The sequence below is a fragment of the Quercus lobata genome, chromosome 7 (genome assembly GCF_001633185.2).
Source record: "Quercus lobata isolate SW786 chromosome 7, ValleyOak3.0 Primary Assembly, whole genome shotgun sequence".
Taxonomy (NCBI): Eukaryota; Viridiplantae; Streptophyta; class Magnoliopsida; order Fagales; family Fagaceae; genus Quercus; species Quercus lobata.
The window spans coordinates 2,398,220-2,417,832 of record NC_044910.1 but is presented as its reverse complement, the minus strand read 5'-3'; the positions used below and the strand labels follow the sequence as shown (position 1 = coordinate 2,417,832).

Genomic DNA, 19,613 nt, shown 5'->3' with positions numbered 1-19,613 from the left:
TTTAGGAAATGTCATATTTTATTTTGAAATGCTGTTTATTTTAGACATGATTGTTAAAAAATAGGTCTAAGCATCCATAATTTATGCTAATTTCATTGATATACTTTGACTTCACTCTTTTCACACTTACAAATGTTTCTTATATATGGAAAATTATTAGATATTTCCGGAATACCATAAATACATAGTCTCTCCTCTCACATGAATGGTGGATCTCTCTCACATGAATAGTGGGTCCTATCATAAATTTAATTAGTGTGATCCACCATTCATGTGAGAGGAGGGAGTACGCATTTATAATACTCTGGGAGTACACAATAATTTCCCCTTTTATATATATATATATATATATATATATATATATATTTATATAATTTTAAATATATGGTTTTAACTCTACTATAACCAAATTATTTTGACATATACTTTGTTATTTGATATCTAAAAATATTTACTCATTATAGAATGCCTAAATCATTCATCTTTCAATTAATTTGCATGTAATTATGTAAATGTCTCAATTGTTTCCTTAAGAGCATTATATCTAAACGATATTATATATATATATATATATAAAACAAAATTGATGTTTTTCTTAAATAATAATAATAATAATAATATTGCCAATTGAATTAGACTTGTGTACTGTAAAGCTCACAACAAACAATTAAACCAATAATGTCTTGGTTTAATTTAATTTTTTTACCTAAAAAAAAGTTTTAAAAAATGGGTTGAATTACAGGTTAGCCTAGTCAAGTCAGGTTGACTTGCAAAAATAAGTCAGGTTACGGGTCAATTTGTTTTGTGTTAGGTCAAAAAATTTAGGTTCTGATCAGGCCGCACACAAGATATACCAATCTTGAGTAAAATACAGGTTTTAGAGCTTGCCAATCTTGTAAATTTTAAAAATTCAAGATATTGCAAACATATTTGTCACCTCACACTTTTTATTAAATACTTGGTCAAAATTATGTTACTAGTAGTCTTGGATAGCTGCGAAAATTGTATAGTTACAATTTATATCATGATGCCCAAATATAATTTTAAATCCAAAGTCACTCGTGTCGTGTACATGGCCATGCTTTTTTTTTTTGGTTGGTTTAAAATTCCCAACACTTGCAAAATTGATGTGGAAATACTTTTTGTACGGTACAGGATCCTCGAGCTCTTTGGGCCTTTGACTCCGGCCCAATGGTACAATCCTTGGCCCCGACCCCTTGTACGAGGTAGGGCTCCAGGCCTGCTAAGCCATGGGCCCAGGTCTCGTGCCACGATGCTTGACCCAAGGCACGTTGGGCCTGTAATCTTGGCCCAAACGTGCCTTGGGGTGTAATCTGGGCCTTGCTTGGTCAACTACGTCTCGAATGGGAACGTGATTGCTCGGGAGTACCATATCTCAGCTGTCCGGTATAGCCTTGGGGAATATCATTGCCGAACAGCCTTTAGAAGGTGGGGAATTGGTTCCAATGCCACTACTACCACTCCCAACGAAACATCCACTTAGAAATAATGGAATTGGACCCCCATTTCCACTTATAATCAGAAATAATCATGCCACTCCCACTGACCTCACGCTATAAATAAGAGACTAGGATAAGAAGTTAGGGGGTTGGAAATTCTAAGAAGAGGACAGGGAGAGAAGAGTGACTCCTTCAGAGGAGTGGGAGCGACTTTGTGAGAAAGGAGGGGAAAGGCTTGCAAAAACAAGGGTGAGCGACTGGGTCTCCAAGCAAAGGACTACCCATAGTAGGAAACCCAAAACCCACAACACAAATAGATTGTGAGCCCAAGAACCATATTTTGGGCACGCACAATTGGCGCCGCCTGTGGGAATCTCCTACGTAACTGTGGTTCTGCCGAGACTCGTGCAGGGGAAATATCTAAAGGACGGTCAGGGAGTTATACTGAAAATGGTTTTGGGAGATCTTCTTGGGGATCTACTTGGCGAGAAAGAAGGTAAAACAGGCATGAAGATAGGGATCGTGAGCGGGAAGAAGAGCAGTCCAGCCTTGGAGAAGGGTCATATCAAACTCACCGGACAATATCGCGCGCTTCAGGGCACGGGCATTTCGATGAGAAGGACGAGGAACTTGAGCATTTACGTAGGTTGGTAAGAGATTTGGAGTTACAAGCAAGAGGTAGGCGTCAGAGGAGAGATCGTGACGACCATGAGGAGGGGTCCATTAGCATGGGAGGTCGCTATGGAGTCGGGTCCCATGAGTCTGATTCCCATTGACATCGGGATTGTTCACGTTCACGGGAGTATGCAGATCGGGACTCGGATTCCCCAAAAGAGCGACGGTCTCGGAATGCCGCCATGGATGCTATGAGCTGAGCGTTACGTAGAGCTGCTTATTCGCCATTCTCAGAGGACATTGAATAGGCCCCAATGCCGAGCAGATTTGCATGCCCACCATTCAACTCTTACGATGGGAAAACGAACCTGGTAAAGCACGTCAGCCATTATATCCAGATGATATCTTTACACACTCACAATGATGCGTTAATGTGTAAGGTATTTCCTTTGAGTCTCACTGCTTTGAGGTGGTTCAATGGGTTAAGGAAAGGCTCTATTCACAGTTTTGCCAAGTTGATCCAAGAATTCAGTGTCCGATTTATGACCTGTAGCCGGGTGCCGCAACCAATAGACGCGTTGTTATCCATGAAAATAAAGGTCGGGAAACCCTTCGCAACTACACAAATTGGTACTGGGAACATTACAATGAGATCGGTGGGGGCAATGAGAAAATCACAGCAAACACTTTTAGATTGGGGTTGCCCGAGGATTCCGAGTTACGAGAGTCATTGACAAGGAAGCCTCCCGAAGACATGAGGTAGCTCATGAGGCGCATTGAGGAGAATAAGCAGCTAAAGGATGATCGGCCATAAGCCATCCTCGGCAAGGCGATTTTTAGTTAAAGCCCTGGAAGGAGTGAAGGATTCAAGAATCGGGAGCACAGGTGGGGGAAGTGAATGTAACGTTCAAGGAGCCAATGCATAGGATCATGGATTGAATCAAGAACGAGCCATACTTTTGGTGGCCAAACAAGATGTGGGGTGACCCGTCGAGAAGAAACCAGAACTTGTACTGTACTTACCACAAGGATAAAGGGCATATCACCGAGCAATGCAGGGTGTTAAAAGATCATCTAGGGCAGTTGGTGAAGGCAGGGTATTTAAAGGATTTTGTGGTGGATTCGGGAAATCAAGATACCGGGCAGCGTACTCGACAAAGGGGGAACTTTCTCCCATCCCCATTGGGAGTGATTGAGGTCATCCATGCAACCTCGAGGGGTACTACGGTAACTAAAAGGAAAGTGGTACTGGTCGTGGTGCCAGCAGGATATTGCTCGAGCGAACAGCCCTTTAAGAAGAAGTTGAGGTTCACTTGGGAACCAATTACTTTCAACAACAATGATCTCGAAGGAACGATTCAGCTGCACGACAATGCTTTGGTGGTGGCAGCCCGAATAAAATGGTTTTATGGTAAAAAGGGTATTGATGGATCAGGGGAGTGGTGCTGAAGTGATGTACCCCGACCTGTTCAAAGGGCTTGGACTAAAGAACGAACATTTCTCAAAGTAGAATACACCCTTGGTTGGTTTTGATGGACGGATGGTGATTCTGGAAGGACAGATCTCGCTTCTCGTGAATATGGAAGGTAAGGAAGTAATGGTGACATTTATAGTGGTCGCTTTGTTTTCTTCGTATACGACAATTCTAGAAAGGTCGTGGATTCATGTGATGGGAGCAGTCCCATCCACCCTGCATGTAAAGGTCAAATTTCGCATCAAGCAAGGCATTGCTATAGTGAGGGAAAGCTAGCAAGTGGCTAGACAGTGCTTAGTGGCCACAGTTAACTGGGAGATCAAACAAAAGGAACCATCTGAGGAGGTCCCTTTATAGCAAATACATGAGCCCCAAGAAGGAATGAGGGCTAGTTGTGTCGAGGAATTGATCAGAGTAAAGATATTACCGGATGTTAACAGGTATTGCCAAATAGGGGCAAGTATGAAGGGTGAGGATAAGGTAGGGGTATTGTTATTTCTTGTTCAAAATATAGACGTATTTGCTTGGAACCCATATGAGGTGCCCGGGGTGGACCCCGAGTTCATAGTCCACAAGCTTAATATGGACCCATTGTTCCCTTCCAAGAAGCAAAAGTCGAGGAGGTCGACTAAGGAACACGTCGAAATTGCTAGGCAAGAGTTCAAGAGGTTAAAAGAGGCCAGGGCGATAAAGGAAATTTTCTTTTCGAAGTGGCTTGCGAATATCGTGGTGGTGAAAAAAAAGAACGGCAAATGGAGAGTTTGCGTAGATTTCACTGATTTGAATTGAGCTTGCCCAAAGGACCCATTTCTCATGCCAAAGATCGATCAATTAGTGGATGCCACCTATGGGCACCTAAGGATGAGTTTTTTGGACACCTTTTAGGGTTATCATCAAATTGCCATAGTTGCCAAAGATCAGGAAAAAAACGGCATTTATCTCCCCTAATGCTAACTACCACTATACCGTGATGCCATTCGGGTTAAAGAATGCTGGAGCCACTTATCAGTGGATAATAATAAGAATGTTTTGAGATAAGATCGGGCGAACGGTAGAGGTGTATATTGACGATATGGTGGTAAAAAGCAAATAGGAGGTGCAGCATATTGAAGATCTCAGAGGGGTGTTCGAAGTACTTCGGCAACATAAGTTGCGCCTTAATGCAGACAAGTGCGCTTTCGGAGTAAGGGCTGGCAAATTCCTAGGGTATTTGATCACTAACCGAGGAATAGAAGTCTACCTTGATCATATTGAAGCCGTGAAGCACCTCAAGCCACCGAGTAATTCGAAGGAAGCTCAAGTGCTGACTGGCATGGTAATTGCCCTTAACCAGTTTATTTCCAAGTTTGCTGACTGTTGCCGCCCATTTTATCAGCTTTTGAAGAAGTGGAAGGGATTCCAGTGAAGTGAGGAGTGTGAAAAGGCCTTTCAGGACTTGTAGGAGTATTTGATGCAGACACCTATGTTGACAGCCTTAATGCCCGGGGCAGATTTATTCATGTATCTCTCGGTGTCAGAGCATGTTGTGAGTGTCGTGCTTCTAAAGGATCAAGGAGTGCAACAACCAGTATACTATGTTAGCAAGACTCTGGTTGATGCCGAGACGAGGTACTTGCCCCTGGAGAAGCTGGTATTAGCCCTAGTACACACTACAAGGAAGCTGCCCCACTATTTCTAGGCCCACACTGTCTATGCTTTGACTGAATATCCTTTGCAGTCTTTGTTCAAAAGATCTGATTTAACGGGCTGAATAGCTAAATGGGACTCAGCTTGGTTCTTTTGACATAAGGTATAGGCCAAGAAGTTCTGTGAAGGGCTAGGTCCTTGCCGATTTTATTGCAGAATTTTTCCCAAAGAAAGAGATGGAAGTGGTTTGTCATGTAGATGTTCACCCGTGGAAGGTATTTTTGGATGGCGCGTCTAATGCAATAGGGGTTGGGGCCGAGATTGTTATCATCACTCCAAAAGGGATAAGGTTGGAATATTCTTTCAGGTTAGGGTTTAGGGCCTCTAACAACAAAGTTGAGTATGAAGCCTTGCTTGCCGGATTGAAAGTCGTTTTGGATATGGGGGCATAAGAAGTTGAGATTTACTCGGATTCCCGATTGGTGGTTAGTCAGTTGCAGGGCAGTTTTGAAGCCCAAGATTCTCGAATGAAGGAGAACTTGCGAGTGGTAAGGCAAGTTATGAATCAGTTCCTAAAGGCAAAGGTGGTCCAAGTGGCCTGATGGCAAAATCGACATGCAGACTCTCTGGCTACATTGGTGTCATCAATGGTAGAAGAGGTAACTCGGATAATTAAGGTAGAGCTCGTAGCGAAACCAAGTATTAATGCGGCAGTAGGTGTCTCGATGGTAGCAATGTTTGAGCCATGTTGGATGGACCCAATTGTTGACTTTTTAGCTGAGGACCGAGTATTAGATAATGAAAAAGAGGCTAGCAAGGTATGACAGATAGTATTACGACCCAAACCTGTATTTCAGAGTTTAGAGTATGATCGAAATGTTAACATCAAGTTTACCTCAATACTAACACAAACCAACCTAAACTGAAGGTACTTATCAAGAATTGTTTCTTGAATTCCTGCTTATTTTCTTGCATAAAAGCCAAAATATACAAATATGATGAAAACCCTAAAATTTCATTTCCTTTGAACTTGGAAAATTGCCACCTGGTTGAAACTTAAGGTATCCGTGTAAATATTACATAACTAAACGTTTAGCAAAACTCTTATTACAAACCTAACCCCAAAGACATACAACTAGAGTTCAAAACAAGCTAAGGTACTGAATTACATCTGTGCTCAAGGATCAAGTACATCTTGATTCCTCCTATACAACAAAAGAGCTAAACTACTATAAAACAACAAAAAAAAAAAACTTTACGTTTTAACAAATGAGAATCACAGAATCCTTGCCACCTTTAATACTCTTACTGCTTCCAGGAAGAACCTGTGCACTGAAATATAATAGGGTGAGCTGCGAAGTCCAGTAAGATTTTAAGCTCCATGGGCCTTTAATAAGAATGCATGTCAATAAAATATTTTATGGATATGCTAGTTTTGATAAAATAGCCTTCATACTGTTCATATTGTTCTTAAAATAACTTATGAACATTCAGATAAAAAATACTTCATCTTCCTTCCATATAATTATAAAAGGACATCATAGGGAACTTCAACATGATTCAGTAATTTTATCTTTGAATAGAACATAAAATACTTAATCATAAACTTCTCATCAGACTTATAACACATTCAACATACATTTCTTATCATCATACTTTTCTTATAATTTCGAAATAGCTTAATAACGCATTGATAATACATATTAGTTAATCCAATTGTAAGTCTATCATAACTTTGGGAGGCTTCCAGCACAGAGTGCCAGGCATCTAGCATTCCCCATAATAATAGGTAATTTCGGAATCATATCATAATACATATTTTCAACAATAGGGGTAAGTTGACATCCTTCACAAGTTGGCTGTTACCAATAAGGGCGGGTACAGTAAAGCCAGTCCCATTTTTAATGGCCAATCAGAATCTCAATGGAAATGTCAGTACTATAACTCTTACTAGCTAAATTCAGAACATAATAATAGAATAACCCGAAAACTATATTTTTCTGATAACTATTATTTTACATAATTATCTCATAAGAGTAGCATATCCACTTCGTACTTAAATATTATGTTCGTAATATAAGTACTAGCATCAATATACTAAAATTATCATATATATATATATATATATATAAGATTGAACAACTCACGAACATATATTTTACTTAAATCATGTTTATATGTAATATCTCTAATTAAAAACTTTAATGCATAATACTTTTCGAAGTAATCTTTATTCTTATCAAAAGTACAAGTCACAAATCCCTTACTTGAAAATAGTAGACGTGAGAGAGTTGTACAAAAGCAACTCAAGTGTCCGTGTCCATGTTCTCGTTCTCGTCACCTAAACAAAAAATCGAAACCTATTACTAACAACACTTCCTAAATATATAAACTTATACCTCAATCACAATCTAACTCTCAAAATCAAGAAAATCTTAATTCCCATCACATAAAGTTCCCCAAAGCACATGATACAATCATCAAATACATTATGCACCCAAACCATAAAAAACCAAGGCATAAAATTTATATATTATCCAAACATACCAAAGGATGAGCATATCAAATTATAGCTTAAAACATTCACCCTAACTTGAGAATTAAATCCACAAAGTTAGGTGTAGCATATGTTGTTCACTGCTCATTTCAATAGTGTATGACCCATTTGTAAAATACAAATGGGCCATCCATACACATCCAAATGTCATGAAAATGTACAGAACTACTCTCCTATATGTCTAGTATATACCATAAAAATTTCGGAGTCAAACCATAAAACCATGATTTACTAAAAATCACACAAGACAGCATACTCAAATCTGTCCTGACAGAATTTCTTGCAACTTAAAAATTAAACCATTATTTTTATGTTCATCCAAATTCTGTGAGACAATTTCCATAACAACCATGTGTGTCTTAGAATTCATAAAAACTACTCCTAGCATCCTAATTCACAAAATATGATTTAATACAGAATTTTCTTGTTGTAGACATCAAATCTGTCACAGTGACAGATTCAGCATATATTCTTACAAAATCATCAACTAATAGCAATATGCCTTCATTTTATTTGGGTATTTTTATACCCATACTATACATATTAAAATATGTTAATAAGTATTCAATAGGCCACAACATCATCACACTTTCAAGTTACTAAAACAGAATCACAAGTTCAGCTTCTAAAATCAGATTAAAGAATAAAGAAGGAAAAATAAACAAAACAATTATACTATCAACATACCCAAAATCAAATGAGGTTTTGATTACTTACCCACAAACTAGCTGAAACCTTAGAGCTATTCGTTTAATTTATTCTTTAGAGAGATGTCTATGATTTTCAGTGAGAGAGTGAGGGAGAGGTGTTGCCATGTAAAAGCAAAGAGAGAAGGAACAAGAACAAGGAAAGAGGAGTAGAGAAAGAGGGGCTGAACTTTCTAGTTTAACAAAAGAAAAGATAAGGGAGAAGACTTTTGTGGTAGCAAAAGAAGATAAGGAGAGTGGACTTGGGGTGGAATACATGTAATGCTAAAGAGAGAAAAATCATGACCCACCTTTTCAACTTTTAACATTTATACTTTCCACCCCTTATAAGCTTATATTTTTAGAAAGGCCTTAAGAATAATATAACTTTGCATATATATATATATATATATATATATATCCTTACCTTTATAAATTTCTATCCATAACATTAAAAGAGCATATATGTTTTATAATATCATAAAATCAAAGTTTCATGTACTTAAAAGTAATTAAGATAATAACATGCATATAAATCCATAAAATTAATTATGCAATTAGGTTGGGGTGTTATATGTAGCCACTCGATATTTGTTATCAGCAGACCGCAAACTACACCGGGGGTCTTTTGGGGGGCCATATCTTTTATGCTTGCGTCTCAAGAAAGTTAATGAGCTCTTGGCTGAACTACATGAAAGGGTGTGCGACAGTCACATAGGGGGACGTTCATTGGCACACCGAGCGATGACCTAGGGGTTTTGGTGGCCACAAATGCAAAATGATGCTACTGAATACGTGCAGAAGTGTGAACAGTGCCAAAAGCATGCCCCATTGATCCACCAACCAGCAGGTTATCTAAATTCGGTCAACAACCCCTGGCCCTTTGCATAGTGGGGGCTAGACATTCTCGACCCATTTCCCCAGGCTAAAGGCAATCGGAAGTTTGTTCTAGTAGCTGTGGATTACTTCACCAAATGGGCGGAGGCTAAGGCATTGGCTAATATTTGGGATATAGATGTTAAAAAATTTGTGTGGAGAAACATAGTTATGAGATTTGGGGTGCCGGACTCTCTAGTAGCTGATAATGGGCTACAGTTTGATAATAGAGCCTTTCATGAGTTTTGCAGTGATCTTGGCATCAAGAACAAATATTCCACTCCGGCCTACCCTCAAAGCAACAGGTTGAAGAAAAGATTGGAAGGTATGAAGGGCAAATGGGCCAAGAAGCTGCCAAATGTTCTATGGGCATATCGAACAACCCCTAGAAGGTCCATGGGAGAAACTCCATTCTCCCTAACATATGGGGCGGAGGCCATCATACCATCTGAGAGTGCACCGGTTACAAGATTTGCCCCTACCCAAAATGACGAATTGATGGCGAAACATTTAGATTTGTTAGAAAAATGCTGAGAGTCAGCAACTACATAGCTAGCCGAGTATCAGTAGAAGCTTGCCCGGCATTATAACTGGGATGTGAAGACACGGGAATTCGGCACTGGAGACTTAGTGTTGTGGAAAGCAGTAGGAAATATGCAAGACACTAATGCGGGAAAGTTAGCCCCCACCTGGGAAGGGCTTTATAGAGTTACTGTCATTGCAGGCGCGAGAGCATACTATTTAGAGGACTTAGACGAGAGACCGTTTCCTTGGCCATGGAACGTCCATAATCTAAAGAAGTTTTATCATTGAGTCGTTGGTGCACATGAATAGGGCGATGTTTATTCATATAGATATGCCCACATTCCTGGTTCCATTACTGTTAACTCACTAACCCTAGCTAACAAATGCAGAGAAAACCCAATTTTAAACTATCCTAAAGATAGAAACCTGTCCCCGGTTCGATTTTCGTCATTGGACAAGTGGAAACCTTGCACTAAATCATCCAAAGAACAGAAACCTGTCCTCGGTTCGATTTTCATTATCGGACAGGTGGAAACCTGGCACTAAATTATCCAAAGGACAGAAACCTATCCCCGGTTTGATTTTCATCACCAGATAGGTGGAAACTTTGCACTAAATTATCTTAAGGACAGAAACCTGTCCTCGGTTCAATTTTTATCATCAGATAGGTGGAGACCTAATCTCAAATTTTACCTAAGGAAAGAAGTATGTCCCTCGTACAATCTTCATCATCGAAAGGGTACAAACCTTACACCAAATTCTCCCAACAACGTCCTTACACTAAATTTTCCTAACAATGAAAGACTAAGTACTCGGTTAATTTTATACTTGGCTAAGCTCAATCACCTAGTGTTTGTTTTCATTAAATCAAACAACATATGTCAAATACAGTTTTTATTGCCAAGGAAGTCAAATCCTTCCAAATACAGGCAACTTCTTTTAGATCGATCCCGGTCATTACACACGCGAAGATATATCCTATCCTTTTAGAGAGTTATGCCTAATCACTGTTTTGGGACGAACTGTGACTAGACAACCTAATCAATTGGAATAATAATAAATAAATAAATAATAATATAAAACGAAAACAAGCAAAGAAAACGACCATAACAAAGCATAATGGGAAGAATAAGTTAGTAATAATGAGGCGACCATCTATAGGATGTTTAGTCTCCATATCCAAGTAACTAATCAAATAAAACAAATAAATCAAACCATCATTTTGTCACCACAGCTTGGGGACCATAGGAAAATAAGACTTAAAACCATTGTTCTATCACCACAACCCGATGACCATGGGCAAACTAAACAAATAAAAGGAAAAAAAAAAAACGACATAGACGGAAAATAAAAGCAACTTAAAACATAGGGGTTAAACAGAAGGTTCGGTAGGCGGGAATTGGGTGACGTCATCGGCTTGTTGGGTGGGCACACTTTCAGTTGGTTGATCGGCGGCGAGCGTCTGGCCTTGTCCGTCCTCAGCAACATAAAGATTTCTGGTGACTTCAAGGTCAACCATTTCCACATAAGTGTCAATGGCATAAACCAGCTCCTTCATGCTGAGGGTCTCTTCTTCGTCGATGGCACCAACCTGGCTTTCGATATGGGGAAGAGGGGTGGGAACTGGGTAGGGAATTTGCTTGGGATTCCTTAGTGGGGAATCCTCTGCTACTATCATTGCTTGCAACGCTGCCAGCCATCCCTCGGCAAATCCATGATGCCGAGCTTGGTGGACAATGGGCTCCCCAGAATTTTCAGCATCTATGAAGCCCTCATTGTACCCTTTCTCCTCAGAAGCATCAAGGGCCGCTTTAAGGTCGGCAATCTCATCAACTTGGGCCCAGGTTAGGCTCTCTGCCTCCGCCAGTTTAAGTTCTATGCCCCCCAGCTTGGCCTCCATCTCAGCCAACTTCTTCTCAACCACCAACCGGGCCTTCTCGGCGGATTGCGCCCTTTTCTCGACGGCATCAGCAGCCTTGCCTTTCTCCTTTGCCGTGTCTGCTGCCACATCCTTCGACGGGGGGAGGAGGGGTGGGAACTGGGTAGGGAATTTTCTCGGGATTCCTCAGTGGGGAATCCTCTACTACTCCCATTGCTTGCAACGCTGCCAGCCATTCCTCGGCAAACCCATGATGCCGGGCTTGGTGGACAATGGGCTCCCCAGAATTTTTAGCCTCTATAAAGCCTTCATTGTACCCTTTCTCCTCAGAAGCATCAAGGGCCGCTTTAAGGTCGGCAATCTCATCAGCCTGGGCCAAGGTTAGGCTCTCTGCCTCCGCTAGTTTAAGTTCTGTGCCCCCAGCTTGGCCTCCATCTCGGCCAACTTCTTCTCAGCCACCAATCGAGCCTTCTTGGCGGATTGTGCCCTCTTCTCGACGGCATCAGTAGCCTTGCCTTTCTCCTTTGCCGTGTTCACTGCCACATCCTTCAGGGCTACTCTCTCTTAACATCCTGGGATAGCTCCTTCAGCCTCTAGTTGAAAACATAGGTCAGCTGTGCGGCTTGATAACACAACAATGGTAAGTATAAAAGATGAAGAAAGTACACATGCATCAAAACAAACGAAAAAGGGAAGGAAAGGAAGTTACTGCTATAGTGTGCCACTGTAGCTGCCTAGCCAGCGACTCCTCGGTCGCGTCTTGGAAAAAGTGGACATCCTCGAGCAGTAAAAGGCCTTGTACCAAACTTTGAGCAACCCACCCACCTTCGCCTTGAGCCCACGTCCTCACACTGGCGGACACTGGTAGGGGCTCATTGCCGAGCTTGAAGGTGGCCTACCAGCCCATCTCTAATTAGGAAGAGGAAACCACGTTGGTCCCGACCTGAGTAGTTGTTCGAGGGACACCAGCCGGCTCGCAGATCGTGATCTTGCCGGATGCTCGGGGAGGGGTCCTTGCTAGAGCATCACCGAGAACCTTGGAGGGTTGGTCGTTCACTCGTTGTTTCTTTTTGGCATGATCGGATGGTAGAGGAGGAGTTCGCTCCTTGCTGGGAGTCTTTTGGGGTTGAGCAGTTAGGCGGGTGCTGGGCAAGAATCGGTTAATGGATAGTGTGCATCTGGTCAGCCTAAGTCAGCCTATGCTTGGGGTTGGCCGAACTAGCTAGGTTGCTTGAATCGCGTCAGGCTCTTCAATGGGTATGTGGGCTTTACAGCTTTAAGACACACACTCAGCCGACTCGTCTCTTATCGTGGCAAGGTCCTCTACAGTAGTATATCTGGGGCCATGATCCTAATCTTCACCAACAGTTAAGGAGGGCGGGAGAAAGTTGGCATGCCGAACGTCGATGTATGAAAGGAGCAAATTGTCTACTGACAAGGCATGGCTGAACGACTGCCAAGTAAAATACACGGGATTGATGCTGAGTATTAAATAGGATGCTCGGAGCTATCCATCTGGGTGCACGAAGATCTCTGATCTAAGTACAAAATTGAGATCTCTCACGTGCGTAACTCTAAGATCTGGTTTAAATCCTTTTCCTTTTGCAGTAAATCAATAAAAGGATCAGTTAGTACATGCGTGAGAAAACTAAGCAAAAGAATCAAATTTGAAACAAATAAAAGTACTAGGTACTAACCAACATCACACAGCGAAAGCAGGCAGGGGAGCTCATTGGCAAGCCAATTGCCGCTCACTCGGACGAATCTCCCGCTGAGTTTCTGATGGAATTAGGAAGGCATGATATAAGCCGCACCCGTATATCCCTAGTTTTTATGTAGTAGTTAGACTTAATGTTACCGCACAAACTATACATAAAGTTGATGTCATGATGGTTTAGTTGCAACCCAAAAATTTGGTTTAATCTACTGACACAACTCACCACTAGATAAAAATTGGGAAGGAGTTAGTCGGGACACAGGCCATAAAACCTAAGGGTACCTATAATAAGAGGGTCAATGAGAAACCTAACCCCACCCTTTAAGGATAGCCATTAAAGGGAAAAACACTATTTGAATTAGAACACCTATGGAGAGTAATATCACCCTCATGGTAGTAGGTAATATCGACGTCCCTAGGAACGTCGTAGGCCACTCTAAAGCTAGCCAAGGATGCTTCAGAAGAGAGCAGATGAGAATAATCCATTCTCAGACTTTAGGAGTAAGGAAAAACTAAAAGAACAGGGAAGAGTAAAGAAAACTTATTGTGGGCTTTAGAAAACGATGATCTAGGCTGGAGAATATGTGCACGGGAGAGGTATGCTTGGCAGAGAGGGAATTTGAGGAAGAGAGGATGTAAAAAGTGATGGGAGAAATCAGAGGAAACTATTTATAGGGTCCAGAAGGGGTTAAAAGCATTTAATAAAAATGGGAGGCAGGAAAACTTTACGAATTCTTTTGGTAACTACCACATGCGTTGCCTCGGTAACCGTCAGGTTATGATGATGGTTAGATCTAAAAGCCTAGCACAACGCGCTTTTTAAGAGCGCATTAATGGACATCCCATCCGTTCAGTGATTGACTATGAAACTTCCCGAAGAACTTCTAGCTCTTGGCATCCTTGATTCATTCTTGGTAGCAGAACACAAATCAAGGGGTGGCTAATGTATGGTACGGGATCCCCGAGTCCTTAAGGCCTTTGACTCCAGCCCAATGGTATGGTCCCTAGCCCTGACCCCTTGTACAGGTTAGGGCTGCAGGCCCGCTAAGCCATGGGCCCAGGCCTTGTGTCGCGATGCTTGACCTAAGGCACGTTAGGCCTGTAATCTTGGCCCAGACATGCCTCGGGGCACAATTTGGGCCTTGCTTGGTCAACTGCGTCTCTGATGGGAACGTGATTGTTTGGGAGTACCATATCTCGACTGCCCAGTATAGCCTTGGGGAATATCGTTGCCGAACAGCCTTTAGGAGGTTGGAACTAGTTCTAATGCCACTACTACCACTCCCAACGAAACATCCACTTAGAAACAATGGAATTGGACCCCCATTTCCACTTACAATCAGAAATAATCATGACACTCCCATTGACCTCACGCTATAAATAAGATACTAGGATGAGAAGTTAAGGGGTTGGAAATTCTGAGAAGAGTGACTACTTCAGAAGAGTGGGAGCGACTTTGTGAGAAAGGAGGGAAGAGGCTTGCAAAAACAAGGGTGAGCGATTGGGTCTCCGAGCAAAGGACTACTCATAGTAGGAAACCCAAAACCCACAACACAAATAGATTGTGAGCTCAAGTAAAGGTTAAGCCCAAGAACCATATTTTGGGCATGCACAATTTTAAATGATATATGGTTCATGGTTCCTTCAATATAAATTTATTGTTTGAATTAGATAGAAGAAATCAGCCCAGTAAATAATAGGGAATGAAACATAGGAATTTACATATTAGTATCTTTTATTACTTATATTATTCTACACAGCAAATGGGGCACAAGTCCACAGAGCCGACCGTGTTATGTACATCATGATGATGGAGATTTACCAATTCTTATCATCTTCGTTTGTCGCCGACCGTGTAGTTTCCCTTATGGATGTGAAAAAGTAAGGAATCCTAAGAGCTTTAGCTAACCAGTAACCATCAAATTTAAATAGTTGCGTCTTTAGGATAATTCATGATTCATCCCCGTTATTCATGGCTAAATTAAATGTCCTCATTTTTTCGAATAGAATGAATGGATATCAGTGGCGGCTCTAGGATTTTTTTCTAGGGAGTCAATAGTGTCAAAGTTAGAAATTTATTGTGGGAGGAGTAAAAAATAAAATGATTATTATCTTTTGTATATAAAACTTTCATATTATATAAAATAATCTAAAATAGTATTCTAAATACAATTTAGTATACAAATTGTATTGTACAATAGCCTAAAAAATAATAGTTCAAAAATCAATAAGACAATAACTATTGAATGCATAAATAAATATAATTAAATAACTAATTAAACATTTTTGTCAAATTAATAATAATTTATTATATTTATATGTACTAACAATTAAAAAAATGATAAAGAAGACTAGTAACACACATAAGATTTGTTCTCGGAGTAAATGTGAAACTAAGAAAAAAAATAGTAATTGATATAAGTTTTTGCTTTTGAAGTGTATGACTTTTTAACCATACACATGGTCATTCTCTTGGAATTAGAGCAAACACTAAAAAACTTCTTAGACTTGGAAATCTATAAAGCACTTATCAACCTACTTGATTAGATAGAAAGAAAACATAGAAGGGAGAAAGAAAGATAGAGTGAATGAGGAAAAAGTCACAGATATAGACAAAAATAGGTTTGTTGTAGATGTGGTGTAATTTTTTTTTAATTACTAAAAATGGTGTAATTTTTTGCTCATGAAGAAAAAAATGCAAGGAAAAATAGTTTTATTTTGCCATCAATAATAAAGTAAGCCAAAGTTAGATAAGGATTATTTATTTATTTATTTTAAAACGAATGAGCAATTTTAAGAATAGTGTTACTGCACAACACTTTCATAAAAAAATCCAGGTGACAAGTTCTTAAATGTATGTAAAAAAGTGATGTCAATTGTGGGTCTAGATAAAATCAGTTACAACTTGCCACTTAATATTTATTTTAAAATTATTATGAAAATATTGCGAAAGTAGCACTAAGTTAAGCATATTCAAGCTTCTTTTAGCTAGATTTAAACAAAATTTATGCTCAGGGTGTTCAAAATTTTATTTTAGGGGTTCAAAACAAAAAAAAATTTTAAAATTTTATATCAGGGGGTTCATTTGAACCCCCTGCGCTGGCTGTGGAGTCGCCCTTGATGGATATATGCTCCATAATTATGAGATAACTTGTCATTAACCCCTACAATACACACGATAATTAAGTAAATATTAAAACTATTTAGTTTATTTGAAAGTATTATAATGTCTTCTTAAAATTAAGTCTTTGACTTCTGCCTAACCAATTGTGATTCAAAAAGTTCTTATATGTTGGCACTTTGAACAATCCTTTTCATATGAGATTCGTGAAAAAGACTCAAATCATCATCATTAATTATGTGCAAGGATACATTGATACAATGGTTATAATATAGAAAATGGATGAAAAACTTCTTCAATTTAGTTAATGAATATAGGCCCGGAAAAGTATATCTAGAAAACATTATGTCCGTATACTGCAATAAGAAAAGTAAGATTATGTTAATTGGTGAATGTCAATTGAAGGCACTTAGGAACTATATAATTTATAGGTTGCAAGTTTCAACTCTCATATCTTCAAATAAGAGACAATATTTAATTTGAAAATGCATAAAAAATTTTAGAGCAAACTTTTTTTTTTTAATTTATTTTTTATTTTATTATATAGGAATTTTAGAGCAAACCTTATTTTGAGTTCCTACATCCATTGGACCTAATTTTCAAAACTTTTATTTCCTACCCAACACTGCAAGTTTGATTCCAAAGAAGAAAACATATACCCATTTTAGATAGAAAATTGTAAGTTTAAAAAGGGTAAAGGGAAAAACAAAGTGAACATGAGATAAATGAAAGAGGAACATGCTATTATATCTATACTATCATATAAATCACCAACCCAAGTTGAAGGGTTAAAGCTTAATCCTATTTATAAAGAAGATGATATAATAACCACTATTTGCTAGGCCTAAAAAACACCCATTGCTTAAAGCTTTTTAAGTTCCAAAAGTGGCGTTTCCCCATTAGTTCAATACTATCATTACATCCCATAACCCGTTAATCATCTATTGTTACAATAGTCCCTTCTAGGCAAACTTCATCCTCATCTTCTAAATGGGCTTTTAAGAGGAGAAATACCTCATATTCTCATTATTGAAATGGTTATATGCAGACAAAAGCTGAACCCAATAAAAGATTGTTATCCAACCTATTTAAACTATTCATAAAATTCAACTTAGACATTTCATCAAATTGTGGAGTTCACTTTAAAGAACAAATAAATAATGCCAAGAAAATAAATAATTTTCTCAGCAAATGACATTAATCTAAGCTCAACATAACACTGATGATACATAATAGCTCCACAGATCATACATTGATACATATAACATTAATCTAAGTTCAACATAACACTAATAACCTGAATTTTGGAGTCTGGACTCTGGACCATATATTAAAATGGAATATGAAAGTAGCCAAAGCTTTGAAATTTGAATCCTTCGATACATAAACAAGTTGTAGCTTCCATAAAATAAAATAAAAATTTGTAGCCACAAATTTCCAAGGGCCGCACAAGGTATTAATGAATTCCCTTACTAGCTAAAAAACAAATCTTTGCAAAAATGATACTCCGTCCATTTCGCCGGTCCTTGATCATGTTACGTGCATCTTTGAACTTTCAATTTTTCCTTCTTTTTGGAGGCCTTTGAACATTCAAATTAAAACTTGCCTCAATACCAAAGAAACTTGATCGTCAAGTCCTCGGGCTCGGTGCCATTCACAAAAATCAAAAGTGATATTCTTAATTATTTCCGGAAGATTTTCGTTTCCTACGGTGTCTTGCAGCTTGTTCCACCCACCTTACATTCGTGGAAAATTGCAGAGGCCAAGCTTTCCCATCCACTCCCCTATTGATGTCAAATTGCTTAAGGCACCTAAAGCAGGTTTTTTTTTTTTTTTTTTTTTTTTTTTTTTTAATGGGAAGACTGCGAGAAACTTTTATTAAGAATGGAAAGCAACAAATACATCATAGAGTTGGCTTTATTGGATCCACAGTAAAAATAGAGATCATTCACACACTGTATACTCTTAGTGTGAACATATGACGTCTGCTCTTGATGATATCTCTTTATCATTAAACTAAGACTCCAATTAGTTTTTGGTGTAGGTAGGGATTGAACCTCAGATCTCTTATACAACCACAAAGATTTTACCAGTTGAATTAACTAGAAAACACTTCCATTTTAAAACTTTGGTTATATTATAATGAAACTGAAAATGAATACATACATACATACATACATACATACATATATATATAAAAGATAATTCCTTTCCTTAAATTGAACTTTTATATGATTCAAAAATACCCTATTTAATTAATGGTAATTTTTCTTAGAAATATGGTCATAAATGTCAAATGAAATATTTTATTTTGAATTTAAAAAGAGAAATCCTAAAATTTAGAATTTTTTTTCCTTCACATTCATTTTTTTATTCCCTAAAATTTAGCATTTTTTTATCCTTTTTCATCCAAATAAAAGTAATACACCCCCAATTTAAAAAATGACAAAGTTTAGCTACAAAATTGGTTGTAACTTAATCCTACAACCTTACTCAATATCTTTTTATTTGAGGTGAATTTTGATAAATCCACCATTGGATTACATCTTTTTCTTATAACCTCCATACTTGCAAAATTTTTAGAAAATTAAAGATCAATAGCTATGTCCTCAATAAATTGTTTAAATTGCAAGTTTTTGTAAGTTAAAATTATGTATAAAATATAAGTTTATAGATCATATAGTAAATAATATTCGATTGACACAAAATTTTGGTTGTAGCTTAAGACTACAACCTTACTCAATATCTTTTTATTTGAAGTGAATTTTGACAAATCCACTATTGGATTACATATTCTTCTTATAACCTTCATGCTTGCAAAATTTCTAGAAAATTAAAGATCAATAAATATGTCATCAATAAATTGTTTAAATTGCAAGTTTTCGTAAGTTAAAATTATACATAAGATATAAGTTTATATATCATATAGTAAATAATATCCGATTGACATAAAATTTGACGTTTATATTAAGAGAGTAAAAAACATGCAATTCAAAGGTTAAATTTTCAAAATATGTACTAATTTTTATTTTATTGAGTAAGACTGTAGTCTTAGGCTACAATTAATTTTGTAGTTA

General features: G+C 38.4%; 1 protein-coding gene and 1 long non-coding RNA gene across 2 annotated transcripts; one reads left to right on the top strand and one right to left on the bottom strand.

The window, feature by feature from the left end:
- The first annotated feature begins 3,050 nt into the window (after nt 1-3,050).
- On the top strand, nt 3,051-3,524 carry LOC115953245. The gene has a single exon (XM_031070827.1). The coding sequence runs from the start codon at nt 3,051-3,053 to the stop codon at nt 3,522-3,524; it is 474 nt and encodes a 157-aa protein (XP_030926687.1).
- A 2,647-nt stretch (nt 3,525-6,171) lies between these two features.
- On the bottom strand, nt 6,172-8,645 carry LOC115954200. Its single transcript, XR_004083846.1, has 3 exons — nt 8,450-8,645; nt 7,443-7,516; nt 6,172-6,507 (listed from the first exon to the last, which is right to left on the bottom strand). It is a non-coding gene; the product is annotated as an uncharacterized LOC115954200 (long non-coding RNA).
- Between the last annotated feature and the right edge of the window lie 10,968 nt (nt 8,646-19,613).

What these genes read in the sequence shown, in the direction of transcription:
- LOC115953245 (XM_031070827.1), top strand. Translation starts at nt 3,051, where the DNA reads ATGTGGGGTGACCCGTCGAGAAGAAACCAGAACTTGTACTGTACTTAC.